Genomic DNA, 20665 nt, shown 5'->3' with positions numbered 1-20665 from the left:
TCCTTTTGCAATGCCCTTATTTTCGGCCACATATATATGAAAAGGTTTGGTTACATCTGGCAGTCCTAGGGCTGGAGCTGAAAGTAAAGCTCGTTTGATTTGGTCAAAAGCCCGTTGTTCCTTATCGCCCCAAACGAAAGGAGTGCTGTTTTTGGTTAGGGGGTACAATGGGGCTGCCAGCTCAGCAAACCCTGGAATCCATAGTCTACAGAATCCGGCCGTCCCCAAAAATTCTCTAACCTGCCTGGCGTTTTTGGGAGCCGGAATTTGGGCCACCGTATCCTTTCTGCTCTCCGTGAGCCATCTTTGCCCCCCTTTTAATAGATACCCCAGGTAACTGACCTGTTGTTGGCATATTTGTGCTTTCTTGGCTGAGGCTCTATATCCCAGGGTTCCAAGTTCCGTTAACAGTTTTTCAGTACCCTTGATACAATCTTCTTGGGTCTCAGCAGCTAATAAAATATCATCAACGTATTGGAGTAATGTTACCTGGGGATTTGATTCTCTATATAATGCCAAATCCTGATGGAGGGCTTCATCAAAGATGGTCGGGGAGTTCTTAAATCCCTGAGGTAGCCGTGTCCATGTCAGCTGACCAGACATTCCCGATGTTGGATCTTTCCATTCGAAGGCAAAGTAGGGTTGGCTCAGGGGAGAGAGTCTTAAACAAAAAAAAGCATCTTTAAGGTCCAAAACAGTATACCACGTATGTTGAGGTGGAAGAGTGCTCAGGAGGTTGTAAGGGTTTGGAACTGTGGGGTGGAAGTCTGCCACCCGTTTGTTTACCTCTCGTAGATCCTGCACCGGCCGATAATCATTTGTTCCTGGTTTCTTTACCGGCAGGAGAGGGGTGTTCCATGCTGATTGACATCTTATTAAGATGCCCAAGTCTAGTAGCCTCTGTATATGGGGACGGATACCGTCTTTGGCTTCTCTACTCATGGGGTATTGACGGACCGTTATTGGGGTGGCAGTTGCCTTGAGTTCCACTAGCACCGGGGGCCGATTTTTGGCCATCCCCATTCCGGCAGTTTCTGCCCAGGCTTGAGGGAACCGAGTTACCCAATCAGTAACATTAACTCGTGAGGATGAAGGCTGCTCGTATAATTTATATTCATCTTCTAATTTCATAGTCAATATTTGAAGTAACCTTCCCTTATTATCAGTTATGGTGGGACCTTCTGGCTGAAAGTGGATTTGAGCCCCTACTTTGGAGAGTAAATCTCTTCCCAGCAAAGGATAGGGGCATTCCGGAATAATCAAAAATGAATGGGTTACTCGTCCAATCCCAAGATCTACTATCCTTCGTGTGGTCCATGAATATTGTTTATTCCCAGTGGCTCCTTGTACCCATGACCTTTTAGCTGAGATAGGACCTTTTGAGAGGAGAAGGACGGAGTGCTGGGCTCCGGTATCTACCAAAAATTGAACAGGTTCCCCCTCCACTTTAAGAGTTACCCGGGGCTCGGGGAGAGGGTTCGAGCCCTGACTTTCCTAGTCTTCTTCTTCCAAGGTTAAGATTTTGTTTCTGGTTGGCCTTCCTCCATTCTTTTTCTTAGGGCATTCTCTCGCCCAATGTCCTTTTTCTTTACAGTAGGCACATTGGTCCTTGTCTAATGGCCGCCTTCTGTCTGCCGTTCGCCCTTCCTGCCTATTTCTATCCCCTATATTTCTTCCTCCAACCACAGTGGCCAGTATCTTACTTAAATTCCTCTCCTGTCTCTTATCCCGTCTTATTTCATGGGCTTCCTGCTCTTTCTGCTTTCTTTCTTCCTTCTCTTCCTCTGTTTCTCTTTTGTTATATACTTTATCTGCCTCTTTTACTAACTCCTGAAGCGAAAATCCCTGCAAGCCATCTAGCCTCTGTAATTTCTTCTTAATATCAGGGGCCGCTTGATCTATGAAAGCCATTGCTATAGTAGCCCTATGTCCCTCCGAAGTTGGATCATAAGGGGTAAAGCGTCTAAAGGCTTCCATTAAACGTTCCAGGAACACAGTTGGCGATTCCTGGGGCCCCTGAGTTACTTCCCTTACCTTAGCCAAATTAGTGGGCCGTCTGGCCGCTCCATGGAGACCCGCCACCAGAGCCTGGCGATACATTTTCAGGCGCTCCCTACCTTCCGGGGCATTGAAATCCCAGTTTGGCCTGACGAGTGGGAAACCAGCATCAATCTCGTTAGGCAGCTGGGTAGGTTGCCCATTGGCGCCTAATACATTTTTTCTGGCTTCTAAAAGAACCCGTTGCCTCTCCTCAGTCGTTAGGAGAGTCTGGAGCAGCTGCTGACAATCATCCCATGTGGGCTGGTGGGAGAAAACAAGAGATTCTATTAAAGCGGTAAGGGCCTGTGGATTTTCGGAAAAAGTTGGGTTATGCATTTTCCAATTATAAAGATCTGCAGAGGAAAAGGGCCAATATTGGAGAGGTCTATTCCCTTGGCCATCGGGGGGGCCATATTCTCTAAGAGGTAGGGCAGTGGAGTCCGGGGAGATAGCCCTCCGGCTCCTAGTGCCCACTGAGGGACCCCTTTCTTCTTCCATCATGGATGGTTCCCTTGGTGCCGAGGGCAGTGGAGCTGGGGGTCCTCTAGATGGTAGGGGATTCGGGGCCGGAGGATAAGGGGGTGGGGAATCCAAAAGAAGCAAATCGGACTGCGGGTCAGGATAAATCGCCTTCGGTAGATCCGGGGCGTCGGGTAGCTTCTCCGTGTTGGGGTTTTTCTTTAAGGCTAATATCTCCGACGCTGCTGATGTATGCGCGGACGTACCTGTTGAGGAAACAAAGGGCCGGACCCACGGAGGTGGGGAGAGAATTAAATCTTCCCAGACCAAGACATATGGTACTTGGTCTGGATGTCCGTGGGGATCTATATTAAATATCTTAGACTTCAGCAGCTTAATCTTGTCTAATAAAAAGGATCCTTCGGGGGGCCATCCTATCTGAAATGTTGGCCATTCAGAGGCACACAAAGTCTGCCACTTTCCTTTCTTTACCTCTACCGAAAAATTATGGGCTCTGGCCCGAACTTCGGTCCAATAGCTTAGGGTAAGGGAAAGAGGAGTCGTCATAGTTTGTCCCATTGTCGTCCGTCAGAGAAGAAGAATAGACCACAATACAGAAACAGTTAAAACTCCACGAAACACATATACGTATGGGCCACCGCGAGCTCGCTTCAAAACCGAAACTTCTTCAGATGGCAGTTATCACCAAGGGAACTGCCGAAACCGAGTGAAGGGGAGACAGAGTTTGCCTCTCCTTCCAGATGAGCCACTAGGGCGTCCCCTAGGGCTCATGGACGCCGGCTATTAGCATGTCTGCCTAGCCAGAGGTCCGATACAGATTCCATAATAAGCCGATTCTTACGGCTTTCCTCCGATAATGGCCCACAAAGAACAAGGGACAAACAGACAATCAAGCTCGAGCTTACCTGGTACCTCCAACTCCCGATGTTCTTGTGGTCCGGGGCGAGTGGAATCCCGGACGAGCCCCCAAATGTTAGACCTGAGCGGTCTCCTAGGAGTTTCGACTCGCCCAGGAAACAACAAGAGTCGGAAGTCGATGCAAAACGCAAGAGGTTTATTGAAGGCCGGTGCACCGGGGTTCCTTGGTCCTCACGCAGGAGGTCGAAGAAGGAACCCTTTTGGGCGCGAATATGTCAGTTTTATAGGTTCCCACTTCCCCGTATGTAAATTATAGATTTGGTTGTGTTCTCCTGCTGATTGGTCCCGGCTTAGGCTCGGACCAGAGAGGGAACTTGTCCCCAGCTGCCTGATTGGTCTTTGACAGACACCTTTTTTACATTTTGTTATCTCCCTCCTTCTCCCCAGCTGTCTGATTGGTCTTTGACAGACACCTTTTTTACATTTTGTTATCTCCCCTCCTTCTCGGAAGGGGGCCGGACATCCTGGAAATTCACCCATTGTCTAAGAAGCCCCTATTGTCTGGAGAGTTCTTAATCATTAGCTGGAACAATGTCCCTCGAGTCCCACATGATTTATGTGGGGCATTTTCAAGAGAGTTTCTTCCTATTTTGTCTTGATCCCAGGCCCCCCAAATATCTAATTGGAGTGAGTGATGGTCATGAGGTATGCATTGCTTTTTTCATTTTGAAGAGGATAATATGATCTGAATAGGCTTTTAAAAAATATTGGACCAAAGGTTTACCTTATATCATTGTGAAATTTGAAAGCCATACTAATCCTCTGTGGCTTCATGATGAATATCAGTATGGAAATCTCACTATATTTTACTCATCACTGTGGCCAGATATGAACATATTTCATTCTCCCCTGCACACTGTCTACTATAATCCATTTCTGTTGGTGGCTCCCTTACTCTACGTACTTTCCCAAGTCAGAAATTTGGAAACATTTTAATACTTCTCTCTTTTTAAACACATACAAAGGAACTATTGCCAAACCCTGTGTATTATTCCACCAAGTTTCATAGGCTCAATTTTGGAAGTCAGTGTTTGAACATTGACCCTTTCTTTGATTTACAGTCCTGTCAAAATTATCCTTTTCTTCCACAAAGTAATGGATGCCTTTGACCGAATAAGGGAAATACTAACAACAAAGAAAAGAAAAAAATGCCAATAATACTCAAAATATTGTCTCCCTACATGAGTCTGATTTTCTCCCTTTAACATTATTTAATGCTCAAATAAATCCAAATTCCTTAGCCTTTCCAGAAATCCCTTTTGAAGAACTACATACCTAATATTTATCCACATTCCTCTTTGAACTTTACGTGTCATAAATGGACACATTTATGACAGTTGACAAGTTGGCTTTTACTTTCCCCCATTGGTGTGCTTGTGAATATTTGACCACCAGTTCTGGGGGTTGAAGGGGTCAGGGTAGGGTAAAGGGACTTGATTGATGGCATTTGCTGGTTTCTATAGTGTAAATACTTCCACCATGGCTAATTTTAAGCTACTTACATGAAATCAACAGGCTTGCAAAATTCCTAAAAATTTTACAGTTGGTCCTTGTTAAACAGTAAATCCAACTCTAGCATACCACTGGTTCCTATACCCACAAATTTTATCTCAGGGCTTCAAATATGCTACTTCCTTGAGTTAAAATAGTCTTCTTTCCGTGCCTGAGAAGTTTCCATTAATCTTTTAAAATGCGGCTTAGATGTCCTTCTGTCTTAGAACCTGCCTCACCCCTACCCCCAGCTTTCCCAGGTGGTCTATCACTGCCTCATCAGTTTTTCTCCTCATCATTGTAAGTGCTTTTATGTTGAGTTCATCACAGTATCATGTTATCTTTTTATTTATCTGTTTTCCAATTACATTGTTAGTATTGGAAAGCACTTCAGTTTTGCAGATGAGGAAATGGATGCGCAGAGCCTAACAGTATGGGGAAACATAATACCACATTTATTTATTTTTTAATCGCTCAGTATTTAAAAGAATGGACAGAATAGTACTCGAAAGCTTACATTTACCTTTGTTTGACCTTAGACAAATGATTTAGCCTTCCTGACCTTAAGTATTGTCATCTACAAATGGACATAATAATATGTATACTCAAGAGACTGTTGTAAGTGCCTGTGAAGTACAGGACAGTGTGTGACACCTAGGAACCACTGAACGAAGGGTAACTCTAGGCTGTATCAGAGGTGAAAGCACATGAGAAGAACCTCCATTATTTCTGATGATGCTTTGGACAAGGTACAATGTGGACTCACCTTACACATGTGTCTTGCGAGAGTGAAATAACTTCACAGTTTCAGATGAAATAGAGCGTTCATTCTTAAAATGTATGTCCTTCAGTATTGTATCATGATGCCTCTAACATTTAAAAAAAAAATTCTCCTACTTGAACGCTATCCCAGATTTCAGGCTTTTTCTTTTCATCCAGAATAGGCACTTCATAATGTTGGTTGTACCCATTTAGTCTACGGCCTACTGTTTTCTGTTTCTGTTCCTTCAGGCTTTGCACACAAGATTCCTTGCCTGTGACCATCCAGTCCTGCATCATGCCGAAAGACTGCGAAACCACCGAGTGGTCCTCCTGGAGCCCCTGCTCCAAGACGTGCCGTTCAGGGAGGCTCTCGCCAGGATTTAGAAGCAGGAGCCGGAATGTGAAGCACGTTGCTGTTGGAGGCGGAGAGGACTGCCCTGAACTTCTCGAGAAGGAGGCCTGCATCGTTGAAGGAGAACTTTTGCACTCATGTCCCAGGTATTGTGTATTCTTTGGCATGAGTGTTCAGTTGTTCTATATAATCTCATTTCATGTGGTATAGAGAGGTTAACAATAACTGTAGCTGTGACTTATGACTCAGTGCAGAGTTTCATATTAGGCAGTAAAGCCTAGGGGGGGTAAGGGCGTGGGTTGTGTTGATTGCCTGGGCTCCAATCCTATTTCTAATTATGTGATTGTTATGACTTTCTAATTTATGTGAATTTTGGCAAGTGACTTAAGTCTAGTGCCTCAGTTTACTTTTCTACTAGCAGTACTTACTTCATCCAGCACGTGGCATATCATAAGTGCTTAATAACCATTAGTTATCATTACCTGACATGTCACACCTAATTTTTATGACAACCTAAGAAGCCATTCATAAGCATCTTCATTTCGCAAATAAGGCCATTGATGCTCAGAGAGATTAAGTAACTTCTGAGGTTACATAGTTAATGAGTGACAGCCGCCTGATTCTAAGGATGCTCTTTCTCTGAAAGTCACTGCTGCTCTGGGCATTGTTTCTATTTCAGAGTCCCTAGGAAACCAGAGAATGCTGAGAAAAGTGTCGACATAAATTAGTAGCTAAATTTAATATCTTGATCTTAGTTATATTTTGCCTGATTGTGTAGCCCTCGGTGAAGACCTCCAGTGCATTTTCCTCTGGTTGTTGGCTTACAGTGCGATCAGTCTGATAATGACAGAAATCACTGGGGCTGGCTGTTTAGAAGTCTGTTGTGGATGAATTTGTAATAATTCCTGCTGGACAGCTGCCCTGAACTATATCTTAAGTCTGTATTTTAGATTTAAATAGCTTTTTTTTGTGTGTGTGTGCGGTACGTGGGCCTCTCACTGCTGGGGCCTCTCCCGTTGCGGAGCACAGGCTCCGGACGCGCAGGCTCAGCGGCCATGGCTCACGGGCCCAGCCACTCCGCGTCCTGTGGGGTCTTCCCGGACTGGGGCACGAACCCGTGTCCCCTGCATCGGCAGGCGGACTCTCAACCACTGCGCCACCAGGGAAGCCCTAAATAGCTATTTTAGATAGAACTTTTCTATAGTCTCTGAGATTTGAGATCACTCCCTCGGTGAAAAATAAAATGAGGCAAAAAATAACTGCTTGTAGAAATTAATCATCTGGGGATATGTGAAGGGTAAGTGGGTTACAAACTCAGCTGGTGGTGTTGATGGGCCTGGTGATTCCTTAAACCTGAAATAAAGCATGTATGGGCGGGGCAGAGGTTGAGGTTGGGGGCGGGTACAGAGGAGCAAGTTCCTGTTTACACATTCATAGTCATTCACTTCCTCCACCTCACCACTGAAATCAGGGTGGATTCAACATACTCCTTACATATTGATTGTTCATTTTTACTAAAATGACTCCTTAGATTTACATCATTTCTTGCCTGAAAAGCGGAGAGAGCAGATGTATTTCACGATCCTTGACAGATTAACCTGTTGTCACAGAATCCTCCCTAATTGTATTGAGTTTGTGTCCAATCTTTCAAGACACTAATTTGGGGCAAAACATGGGATTGGAAAGAAAACCTGAGGTCTCTGTCCCTTTTGAACTTGGATAGGCTTTGGGTTAGAATTGCATCGCCATCACACTTAAAGTGTGTGTCCTTGGACAAGCTGTACGACTTCTCTAAGACATTTCCCTCTTCAATAAAAATGTGTAATTATACTGCCTGTGTTGAAGGTTGAACAGCTACAGACTAGCACTGTCTGTCCCGGTGTTCAGCACATGAGGCACTACGCGAATACTGACTCTTATTGTTGCTCTTTGCAGGTGGGTTTTGGTTTCATTTCCTCCAGTAAGAGAATCCCTCCTTTCCTTGGAAGGCATACTGTATTAATTTAATGGAGTAGAAAGTTATTTCTTCTGGGTGATTTGGAGATTTCTTTTTTCCCCCGTGGAGGCATTATTTAGGAGGGTTCTCAATGTTAGGCTGCTAGGAATAGAATGTGGGTTTATTGATGACCTTGACCTTGGCACCTTTTTCTTCATTCCTTTCACAGAATGGCATGACCTCTTCCTGATATTTTTAACAGTTTTTTGATTTATAGACATCCGCCTATTTTTTTTTTTAATTTTTTTTTAAGGAATTCCTTTATTTTTTTTTATTATTTATTTATTTATTTTTGGCTGTGTTGGATCTCTGTTTCTGTGCGAGGGCTTTCTCTAGTTGCGGCAAGCAGGGGCCACTCTTCATCGCGGTGCACGGGCCTCTCACTATCGCGGCCTCTCTTGTTGTGGAGCACAGGCGCCAGACGCACAGGCTCAGTAGTTGTGGCTCACGGGCCTAGTTGCTCCGCGGCATGTGGGATCTTCCCAGACCAGGGCTCGAACCCGTGTCCCCTGCATTGGCAGGCAGATTCTCAACCACTGCGCCACCAGGGAAGCCCTGCCTATTTTTTTTTTCTTCTCTTTTCTTTGTTAATAACTATTACGATTCTCTTGGAATCATCAGAGTGGTGTCTCCTTGACGATGTTGAGAAAGTTGAGTTGGATAACCTTTTATTAAAGAACGACTACCTTTTATTGAGCATCTACTGTTCGCCAATAACTATATCAGAGATTGTATAAAGATGATTTAGAATAACATAGAATGTATTATCCAAATAGAACATTTTTGAGAGTAAAAGGGATGTAAATCGGTACTGTTCAGATTCAAATTAAAGTCCATTTGACTTCAAGGTCAGTGCTCTTTCCAATACATCACACTGACCCTAATGATAATCATAGTGAAGACACACACCCAGATAAGGGTATAGACACACATATACATGTATTCGTATGTATCATTTTTTTCCAACAATATACCGTGGAATGGTAATACTTCAAGATGTACCCAAGATTAATTTCTGTATTTTTCATTTGATTGAACCCTAACATCTGAAAACAGGGCCTGACAAAGTTCATTGGAGATGAACCTGGGCCTCTAGTTCTGCTGTTTGGAAATGTTACTGAGTATGACATTTTCTAAAAGCCTTCTCAAATAGTGAATTTGTAGGAAATAGGAGTCTTCGAAAATTCACTGAATACCAACCAGTGTTTCCTAGGGAGACTGACGTGTTAGCTAATGATTCCACTTTGTGGTGGAAAAGAGCATGTATAAATAATAGCAACAAAATTAACATTGGCTGACATTCTTATTTGTCTGAAATCCGAGCTGTGGCCTCTACCACAGGAAAGCATAAAGGCCGTGTGCTAACTTTTGTTTCTACTTGGACACCAGTGATTAAAATTCATTGTGAACAAGGGAAATGGAAACAAAAATCTCTTAGGGAACAAAAATGTCCATTTTTCCTTTCCCAGAATTCAGGAGCACTTCATATGCACCAAGCAATTTCATTCACCATCCTTCTCCCCAGCAGGGAAATGTCCTCTCTTAGAATGTGGTTTGACTTTTACCCTTCCACCATATTTGCTATAGGAGATGTGTTCCTTTTCTCAATAAATATACTCTGAGCTCTTCCTATGTGCCAAGCAGTATGTTAAGTGTTTCCGATACCTCAGAGGACGCATTAGACAAAGTTCCCTCCCCCTTGTGGGACCTAAATTTTAGTGAAGATATACCAAACAAATAAAATAAATAAACTATAAACTTTATGTACAAGATATGGAAAAAATGAAGCATTGGAACAGGGTGAAGATAGAGGCTTCTGGGATACTGTGATGGGGGATCAGCTCAGGTTACAGAATTAAAGAGACTGTCCTTAGAGAAGCCTCATTTGAACTGGCAGGATCTGTGGGGAGGACTTGAAGGAAGTGAGGAAATTAGCCTTTCATCTAATTAGAGGAAGAATATTCCAAGAAGAGATAAGCTGGAGATGTGCTCTGGTTCCTGCCTGTTCATAATGCTCACAACGGTTTTTAGTTGCATAGCTCGGGGACTACTCATCTCACCAGCTGGACTCCACTGGTCAGCATTTTCACTGTGAACAAAATGTGTGCCAATCCCTAAGGCATGATTACATGAAAGGAGATGTGACCATGAGGAACCCCTTCTCGAGGAGCTCCCTGAGAGCGAACACTTTGGAAGCGCCTCAGGGCAGCTAGCATAAGTGAACCTGAAAGGAGACAGGGGCCAGCCTATGTTAAGCTCACTTGGGAAATTTTAGAACTACAGTTGATCCTTGAACGGCAGTGGTTTGAACTGCACAGGTTCTCTTAGAGGCGGATAGTTTTGAATAGTAAATGCTACAACATCACATGATCTGAGGTTGGTTGAATCCATAGACGCAGAACCATGGATGCAAAGGGTGACTATCAGTTGTAGCAGATTTTCTGACTGCCTGGAGGATTATCACCCCTAACCCCACATTGTCCAAGAGTCAACTGTATAAGGGAGTTAGCATTGTGTAGCCTTAAGCTCACCTCAAAAGTATGCTATTTGACCAAGGTATGTATAGACTCCATGAAACTCCTTTCTTCAGTATTATACAGTCTACTTGAAATTTTGTGCTCCCCCCTCCAACACGCTGAACTCACGCTGTACATTATGGGGTTGGGATAGAAATGAGAGAGATGGGACAAATCTACTTGTCACTGGCTACCTTTTCTCTTGGTGTGTTGACCTCTTATCATTGTCATCATGGCTTTAGGCATTATGTTACTCTCTGCCTCAAAACACTGAAAGATATGTGCTTTCTAAGATGCCTTGGCACTTGCGTTCTTTCTTTTGTCCTAATTAACATCTAAAGCATTAGATCCTCCATCTCAACTAAGAGGGAGGTGAAAAGCATTCTAAGACCATAAATGATAAGGTGGCCCTGTTTACTGGATAGCATAAGGAAAGGCAGAGGACACAGGTAGCTGAGACATGACTTGATGCTGGAACAGCTATGACTCCAGATCCTTCGTGCCTAAGCAGAGAGCCTGTTTTGGCTGAAGACACTGTAACACACAAGAATACTGAAAAACGTCAACATCTTTCTTGGAAGCGACACCTCAGATGACCTACCAGCAACTTCCACCACCTCACCAGGAGGCTTTCACACCAAAATGGCTGTTCTACTTCTTAAATGATCATTTAGAGTTTAAAATTGAATATCAGACAGTGCTGTTATAAAGACCAACACAGAGTAAAACTTTAAAGACGATCTCAAGGCAGAAGCTGCATGGCTGATAGTATTACATAGACTGTGTGATATTACTGCACAGAAAAGCCAATTTCCTAAACATTGCTTCAACACTCCAGTCTGGCACTGAATAGATGGGGTCTCATAATTTGTCCCTCCTTATCTCTGGTACGTATGAGTTTATTATGGGTGAACTAGAGATTCTTCGCAAAAGGTCTGTCTGTGCAGACTCATACTGAGAGATCTATCTGGGTCTCCTGCATCCCACTTCGATGTGCTTCTAAAACAAGCCTCTATGACCAGCCTGTTTTTTCCTACCATCTCTTTAAGGCACTGAACCCCATTTTAGATTTTCTAAAATCTAAAATTTTCTCAAGTTTTCCTTGAGAAAACTCTGGGGATTAGTTGATGGATTTTTTAGATGAGTGTTGAAGCCAGGAATGGTGCCAGCTGAAGGGATGGTGAGTAAAACTTGGCTTGGTAGTTGGCTTCCTCTGCCCGTTGGAACGAACTGAGTGCTGGAACAGCGTTGACATGTCTTGAAAGAGATGTTTGTTCAACACCTGCTTCAGACTGTCACTGTGCTGATTGCTGGAGAATTCAGGAAATTTTAGTCTGTGTTCACTTAGTTTATTCATCTTCAGAATCCTGTGTAATATACTCATTAAAAACTAGAGCATCTTGAACCGATAACCATGTTCTTTAAGAGTGTTTCATAGTTAGTAATGTTGCCGCACATCATTCTAAACATACGTATCTGGATTTTTTGTTAATGCATTTTTCTCCTCCACTTTAGAGCGGGTAGCACCTATAAAAGTGCCTGGCTCGGAGTAAATGCTCAGCAGACAAAGGATGAATCATTAAATGTGGGGCAGATCCAGAACAATATTATGCACAGGGTACTTTATTCCAGGCTGATACTTATTATCTTATGTGTGTGCAGGATTCAAAGTCATTTCTTATAAAGAGCATCTAAAATTGGCATCATCAAGGAGATTACGTAAGGATGCCGACCCAGGGAAGGAATAAACACACAGAGCTTGATGTGACTTTGTCCCCAATGGCGGCCTTGCTTTTGCTAAGTGTGTCTGGTTTTCCAAATAAGAAGTTTCTGTTTTCATTGGTTATAAGAGTAGCTTCGAGAAGGATGAGTCATGAGATCACAATCTGAATATGTAAGTTTGCCTTCTGGAAAAGAATGGCACACACGTCACCTACCATCTCTAATGTATCTTTTCAATTGATCGTCTACGACAGCACCTAACACCCTGCACATAATAGAAGCTCAATAAATGGTTGTTAAATGAATTAATGGGTTCTTTAAGGAAGCATTTTTTAAAATTGTTTTAATTAAGCAGCTCTTTGTAGGATTTGAGGAGTAAAGGAGTCATGACCTGGAACCCTCAGGAGAATCTGTTTCAGGAAAGAAACGACAGTTTCAAAGAATCTGTAAATTGTTTCAGCAGAAGGAGACTGATGCCTTTTTACTGAGTCCAGCTTTTACTGGTGCATATTGTTTCATGAGTTCCCATTGTGCCACTTTCAGCTCTCCTGGATGGAAGATCTGTTCCCCTGTTAGTGTAAGAAAGTTAATGTACTACTAAGTGCTGTGCATAGGGATAGAAATCTATTAATAATACATATGTGGAGTTTGCCTAGCAAAGCCATCTGCCAAAGAGCTTTGCACTTCAGAGTAGCTTTCCATAATCAATAGTCCCACTCTATTCAATAAAAGATTACTAGAGCGTAAGATGTATAAAGCTTGATTGGCTCCCTTTATTTTGGTCGTCTGTTCAGCAAAAAATGACAAGTTAATTCTTTTCTAAATGAATTTACAACTTTAAAAGGACAACAGATATTATCATAAATTAGTCTTGCTGCAGACACTGGTTTTTAATATACGCGCATTTAATTTGAATACCTTGCACTAGGGTTTCAATTCCAAGAGTGTTTGCAAATCTATATGTGCTTAGTCAAAACAGGACCATTCACTAATGCAATTATTCTTTCAGTCTGTCATCATTAAATCACTTAAGATTCTATTCCATGTTGCTTTGCTTTAAATCTAAGCCTTTAGAAGAAGGAGAAAAGAAATTCACATTTTGTAAGCAATTCTAAGCGTTCTGAAAGTGACAAAGCATGCATTCTAAAGGGCAGGGGTTGCTATAAAACTCTGATGGTCCTGCCGTCCTACTGCTATTAGAATCACTTTATGTCACCTTAGTAGGATGGAAGTCTTTTAAAAATAATCACTAAATGTGCCTACTTTTCTAATTTTGGCTTTGCTAATTTAGGATATCTCTATTCCTTGCTTCAGAACAATGCATTCATTCCTCATTCCTTCTGCCCTCCCCCCATCAATTTAGAGAATGGTTTGAATACAGGATTCCTTGGGTTAGCCAACATCACTCTCAGGAAGACAAGCTGGCTACCTGGGCGACTGAATTTCTGGCCCTCGAGTAGCTTTTCCTAATCCAGAATTTGTCTCCTCTATCTCTTCATGGGAATATGTATTCCCACCCTAGAAATTTCTTTCTTTGGCTTAATCTTGGTTTCTTCTTTTAAACTGCATATACCTTTTTAGAATGATAAAATATTTAATATTAACTTTTAATATGTATCTTGTGAATACATTTATTGATCATTTCCTAAGAATAGACTTAAATTATGGGGTACATATGAAGAAATCGGGCAGTGAGTTCCAGGTGTGGGAGAAAGCTTCAGAAAGCAGATTCTAGAAGGTAAATGAAGAAAAACTGAATTTCACAGTCATAATACACGGTTGCCCTGATGTCTGAGTTCTTGTCCCCTTTCCTGGGCTGTCTCAGGTAAGAATTCAGTGCCAAGCAATTGTGCTGCTAGTACTTGGGACAAAAGTAATTTGGAATCATTCTTCACTTCTCTCTTTATCTCCTATCCACATATAATCCATGAGAAGGCTGTCTCCACCTTCACAGTGTATCCGGAATCTTATCACTTCTCATCACATTCACTGTGACTGCCCCAATTAAAGGCCTAACATCATGTCTCCTGGACTGGCAAAGGCCTCCAAATTCATCTCCCTTCTTCCACTCCCCTATAGTCTATTCTTTAATGAGTGGTCAGGATGATTCTTAAAACTTTAAATGTCATCATGATATGATTGCCTTCCTCAAAACTTGGCAGTGGTTTCCCAGCACATTTGGAGTAACACTCACAGCCCTTCCTCAGCCCACCAGGCTCTCTATAGCCTGGGCCCCGACTGTCTCTCACTCCCTCTCCCTCCTGCCTTGAGCTGCCTATCCCAACCACACTGGCCTCTGTGCTTTCCTAGAAAGTGCCAAGCACTGTCCTTCCCTGGGACCTTTGAACATGCTCTTCTTTCTGCCTAGAATTCTCCCTGTCCACCTTTTCTTATGCCCACTGTTTCATTTTATTCCGGATTCTGCAGACTTTCCTGGTCATGGCACTGAAATAGCTCTCCTCCTCCATTTCTCTCTGATGGACATGTGACTGATGCCGTGTTATGTATTGGTTCATTTCTGTCTGTCTGCCCCACTAGAAGGTCATCTTCCCAAGGTCAGGGACTTTGTCCTGCTCACTGCTATGCATTTCTATTGTCAGAAATCATACTTGGCACACAGTTGGAGCTCAAGATTTAGTTCTTGAAAGAAAGGAGGAATGAACACATGGTTGAGTAAATGATTTGCTTACTCTTGGGCAGGCTTATTTTTGTTCCTAGGGAGCTAGGGAGTCCTGCTTTTTGGTTCCTTCTGCCATCCATCTCTCATACATACCTTTACATTAACTGAGATATTCTTTCACAAGTTGTTTCCCCTGTGTATTCAGTATATGAGTGGCTGACAGTGTTCTCTGTCACTAATGGTGGGGACATTGGAGTCATTTTTACATGAACAGATGATCGCAGGTTTACCTAACATTCACAGTGACCAGGGAGCAAAATGGAGAATTTGACTTCAGGGCCTTGAAAAAGCATTACTCTTCAAATAAAGTGTCATTGCACCATTTGGTGGAAATTTGAATTTTTACAATTAGAGATTCCTTTATTTGGCTTATATTTTGTTTCTCTTTTTAACTTGTACTTATCTCCTGAAAGTGCTAAAAATCTGACCCTATGTGACCACACACAGCGTTCAAATTATAAAGTGATAGGCTGTGTGATATTCTCAAACTGTCTTTGTGTTTGAGACTGGAAGGAATTTATACTGGCACTGTAAAATATTACTGGTCAGTTGTCAGTGACAGTATCATTGTCATCAACTGATGATATTTTTTTGCTTCATCCCAGAAAGCAATTCCTCAGACCAAGACCAACATTTATTTGTCTTCATCACGGCTGGGCAGGTAGCTACCTGTCATCTACGGACTTGCTTTTTATATCCGCAGACCAAGTTACATGAGTTTACCATTCACCGTTTTAATCTACCAGAGAATCATTTCATTAAGAAGATGTGCTTTAGAATCAGATATACTTGTCTTTGCATCCTGCTCTTTCACTTACTTAATTATGTGACCTTGGCAAATGTCTTATTCTTTATGCCAATTCTCCCATCTGTAAAAGAGGAAGTGATATTTTTTTCATAGGCTTGTTGGGAGGATGACATGAAGTCATGCACCTAGATTTGTTAGGGCAGTGCCTGGCACTGAGTAAGCATGCAGAACAATTTAGATGTTATTATTCCTTGGGGGATTTGTCCTGATACACTAGAAGCCTGAATAAATGAATGCTTTGTCTATCCTGTTCAGCTGGGGTGTGTGACGAGACAAAGGGATCCTAGGTCACGTTCGTAAGGGGCTATGAGGATCAACTAATTGTTTTCATGTCATGGCCATTTACTTGAGGCATTTCTACACTTGGTTTCAGAATGCTGCTCACCCACAAAGGGCAGGGCGCTGGCCTTTGAAATGCCCCCCGTTTCCCTCCAAAGCGGAAGGACAAAGTGAGGCTGGGTTGAAAGGCATCAGAGTTGAGAGAGAGTGGGTGGAAAGGCCTGATCTTTGACGTGGACTTAGCCATTAAAGAGGGTGCCCCTGGCAGTCAGAAAGCCAAGTTGTCCGGAGCCTGGAGGACTGTCCCTGTAATGACTACTAAAGGAGATAACAAGCAACGTTTAGCTGAGCGGTCTCCTTTGATTTCTTATTCTGTCAGATCCTAGAGACACTTTCGCAGGTTGGTGGAATTCAGACTGTTCAGTTTTCATGGCTTCTGGGTGATTTTGATTAAACATAGATAGTGCATTTGAAAAAAAATAAATAAAAAAAAGACAGACTATGAAAGGACCTGCATTTTAAAAAGGAATTTAGAAGCCCTTCACTGGTGTGTTTTTTCCTTTGCCTCTTTCTGGGTTGGTATTTTCTCTGAGGTAGTAAACAATAGCAGTAGTGATAAATGTCTTCTTTATCTTTAGAGAATTCGTTGTTTGCCAATGAATAGAATTTGGGTGTTTTTGGTTAATGAGCTAGCAACAGGGTTTTTGTTACATTATATATAAGACTATATATATATAGATAGATAGATAGATATAGTTATTAAATTTTCCTTTTCATTTTTCTCCATAATGACTTCTCAAATTCCTCCATTGCTAATTCTTATAGGGTCATGATAAATTAATTGAAAAAGCAATTTATACAGCATGGCCCATTCCTTTCAAACAAGTGAACAGATTACTGTGACTTGCTATAATTCTAAACTCTCTAAGTTTCTTTTATGCTCTTTGCTGAACTTAGGTTCTTGGAAGTTAGACCATTGCATTCCTGGATCCTTAATATTAGGACTTTGGATGAAATCAATTAAGTTCTTATAAGTACAGTGTTGGGTGTGTGTGTGTGTGTGTGTGTGTTTTCTGTATCAGCAGGGGACAAAAGGCAGGTGTAGAAGGACACAAGAAAAAAAGGAATGAACATTTATTGAACATTTATTATACTCCTTGATTCACATTTGGTATTATTATCCCTATTTTACAAAATAGAACTCAGTGAAAGTCACATGCCTAGTAAGTGGCAAGGCTCAGATTCAGACCACGTCGGTTTGACTCGAAAGCATGCTTGCTGTCTATACCGCACTGCCCCTTTTTGCCTACCTTATGTGCTCACTATATCATAGGAGCCTTGGAGTCAGGGCTATATCTGACCTCCTTAATAGACAGAGAGCTCTTCTTTTAGGGAATCATTGGAGGAAGAGGGTTTGAAATGAGAATGTGATAACCATCCGATATCCCACCCCTACCTCACTGTGCCTTGCCCTGGAGTCCAGAGACAAACGAGCTACCTGTACCCTGAGACTCAGAGACACAAGAGACAAGCCTTCTGCCTGGGTCACCATGAAGCCAAGGGAGACAACTCTGTCTAGTGAGGAGAAAGGGCTTTGGAGCATCACCTCTGGAGAAGGACCGTCTCTGGGAAGACCTGGACTTTTCTCGATCTCATGCCCAGGAATTAGAAACACATTATTGTCTATATTCCCCTAGTAATAAACAGGACCTGAACTCTACATTTCAGACTCTTGCCCAGCCCGGTGACTGATTTTCACTTGGAAAACCCTGTGAAGATCAAATAGTGAGGCAGAGGGAGAAGAATTATTACAACAAACCCCACAGGATTGTCCAAATTCTTCTTCTACAATGGACTTTTCACAAGACTGTTGATCCTCAGCTTTCAAGCTTTTTAGAATGATGACACTCATTGTGAGAGGCTTTGCTCACTCTTAGTTTTCTTAGAGATTTGCTTCCTGATTTTGCTGTCTGTTACTTGATTTCATTTTTACTCTGGTTTCTGTAAGGCCAGGGCCTTAGTGACACATGTTTATTTTTATTGCTACTTTTTCTTTTAAACAATCACATAACTGAGAAAACTTTCCTTAAATCTGAAATGGGACAGCGGATATGAGAATGTTCTTAGGTTTGGTTTACTGTTTAGAAGCTAGTGAGTCTTCTGGTATTTATGGGAGTGCTGTAGGGTTATGTTAATGCTGTGGGCTTGAGGAATGCTGTAATAAGCCACAAAAGGAAATTCTGTCTGAAATCATTCTCCAGGTATGAGTGTAGTGTTGTTATGGTGGTTGTGTTTTCTGTAAGTTATGTACAAACTTCACTGTGTTTTTTCCTTTTATTTGTGTGTGTGCGTGTGTGTATCTATCAGTGGGTATCTCAACCAGTTGTAAACCTGGAAGACATATTCTAAATCAGTATAACCATGGCATGTCTGTTTATGTAAGAAAAAAAAAGTAATTGTCAATTAAATATAGTGGCACATTGTGAACTCATTTTTAATATGTATACCCTTATCTTAGTGGAGTCAAACTGATAGAAGTACCTCTATCAAGAAGGTTGAAAAATTGGAGGTAATCTCTGTCCATTTAAACTAATATGTTCAGACATTCATACACTGGCCTACTAATTAAAAAAGAAAGGCCAACTTTCACACGGAGTCATCTAGAGGTTTGTAAAATGAAACCCCATGACAAGCTTACCTGCTATGTATTAGGCTCAACTGGTTTCCAGCTCCTTCCCTTGATTCTGTACTCTCTTAGAGCTTTGAGGCTGAGACATTTCCACTGTTTATCCATATTTCCTTCCTTCGCTCCTCTGGGCCTGTACTATAAGCATGATAGGCTGCTGTGATTTTGCTGTAGGAAATAAAAGGGATTTAGTATTCAAAGCTGGTAAACGTCTTTATCCATAGGCAAAGATTTGGTACTAGAAAGAGAGACGATTACGTACATTTGATGTTGATGACTTAAGTTTCCTGTAGAATATTGTATTTTCCTTACTTCTTCTTCTTCTTTTAAACAAACCAAACAGATATTCCTGGAGGACCTCTGAATGGAAAGAATGCCAAGTCTCTCTCCTCCTCGAGCAGCAAGACCCCCACTGGCATATGACGGGACCCGTTTGTGGAGGTGGGATCCAGACCCGGGAGGTGTACTGTGCCCAGAGCACACCAGCATCCACGGCACAGAGGGCCAAGGAAGGTAGGCAGCCAGTTCTGGGGACAGATTCTGCTGCTGATTGGAAGGGAAATCAACACCAGCACCATCTTCTCATATTCTCCTTGATATAATGGACCGTCAGCATTCACAAATTTAATGTTTTGTTGACTCTTTACAAGACATCCGTAAGTTCTGTTGCTTGAAGTAGTTTCGAATAGTCAAAATAGTACTGCTAATAATATCAGTCTCAAAGGATTGTTGTGAAACTTAAATGAGAAAATATACCTAAGATCTCTAGTAGAAATGACTGCTACAGGCTAAGGTGCTGGTACGCTGGAGTGAGTCAGTTGATGAAGAGTTAGTAGCATTCTTTTTTTTTTTCTATAAGAGAAGTTTTTTGTGAATTTGTGAGTGTGGGAAATTCTACAGACATTTCACTTTCAGATATCAAGGATCCATTCATTTATTGCCAGGTTTTAGATAATACGAAACTAAGAAGGAGGAAAAGGAGGAGGAAAAACAACTTTCTCCGTGGTATGCTCTGTATTAGGCGTGTATAATACAATCCATTTGTTTCAGAGTTTAGGATAGTGATAACATATAAGGACTGAAAAACTGGCCCAGATTTATTTAAGTCAATGGATTGAAAAGCTAAGAGTGTGCAGTAATGCTTCCACTCTAGAAAAATGTATGGCCTCTTCCAGGCGCATTGGGGAACCCAACAGTGCCCTCTGTAGAAGTGGTCAAGGTGAGAATGTTTCCTTGAGTGTGCGTGTACATTCTCTGCTGTAGGACTTGGTTAGAGAGAGAAGATGTGAGATTTCTTATTGTAGAAATACATCCATTTCATCCTGTAAAGCTGTTCATACCAGGTGCCTTTTTTTGTGTGTGTGACATGGCCTCTCATCATTTCAGAGGCCATGACCATAGCCTTGGATGATTCAGCCCATGACTCATAGAAGGATCATCTTTACAGATACCTTAGCATTTGCTTCAACAATTGAAGTTACAGTGTCAAATTTATAGGGCTAGAGTTATTTAAAAATTAGTAGTTAAATTTTCTTCCTTCTCTAATGTCACCCTTGGAAAGTGACAATTTACACACTTTCTCTTCCAGCATAGAACATGACTGTGTTTACTCCTCTGAATTTGGAAGAACGAATTTAGATAAAAAGCTTCAGATTATTCTTTCAGACCTTGGTGATCTTTCTCTTCTACTTTCTCCTTCTTCCCTTTTACTGTGGTCTACAGTACTAGGATCTTCAGGGGTCAACACATACATAAGAATTTTGTAGAATTGATATATTATGATCAATTTTAAGCTTCAACATTTAATCTTCTATTGACATCTTCATCTTCCTAAAGTTTCTTTAGTAAAAATAGCTTTCTTATCGATCACCTATTTCTATAGTGTTTTCAACCTTAATCATTCCAGCTTTCTTAATGGAAACATGCTGGGCAGGA

General features: G+C 41.8%; 1 protein-coding gene across 2 annotated transcripts in view; it reads left to right on the top strand.

Moving 5' to 3' along the window:
- The window catches only part of THSD7B (thrombospondin type 1 domain containing 7B), a 1218744-nt gene that overhangs the window by 668970 nt on the left and 529109 nt on the right, over positions 1-20665 (top strand). For both annotated transcript variants that reach the window (XM_030883051.2, XM_060302483.1), the window contains 2 exons: positions 5941-6189; positions 19074-19243. In XM_030883051.2, the coding sequence (XP_030738911.2) occupies positions 5941-6189; positions 19074-19243 (419 nt within the window). The remainder of the gene's footprint in view (positions 1-5940; positions 6190-19073; positions 19244-20665) is intronic.

Source organism: Globicephala melas, chromosome 7, assembly GCF_963455315.2.
Source record: "Globicephala melas chromosome 7, mGloMel1.2, whole genome shotgun sequence".
NCBI classification, from domain to species: Eukaryota; Metazoa; Chordata; class Mammalia; order Artiodactyla; family Delphinidae; genus Globicephala; species Globicephala melas.
The sequence above is the reverse complement of the archived record's forward strand: the minus strand, read 5'-3'. Positions and strand labels throughout refer to the sequence as shown.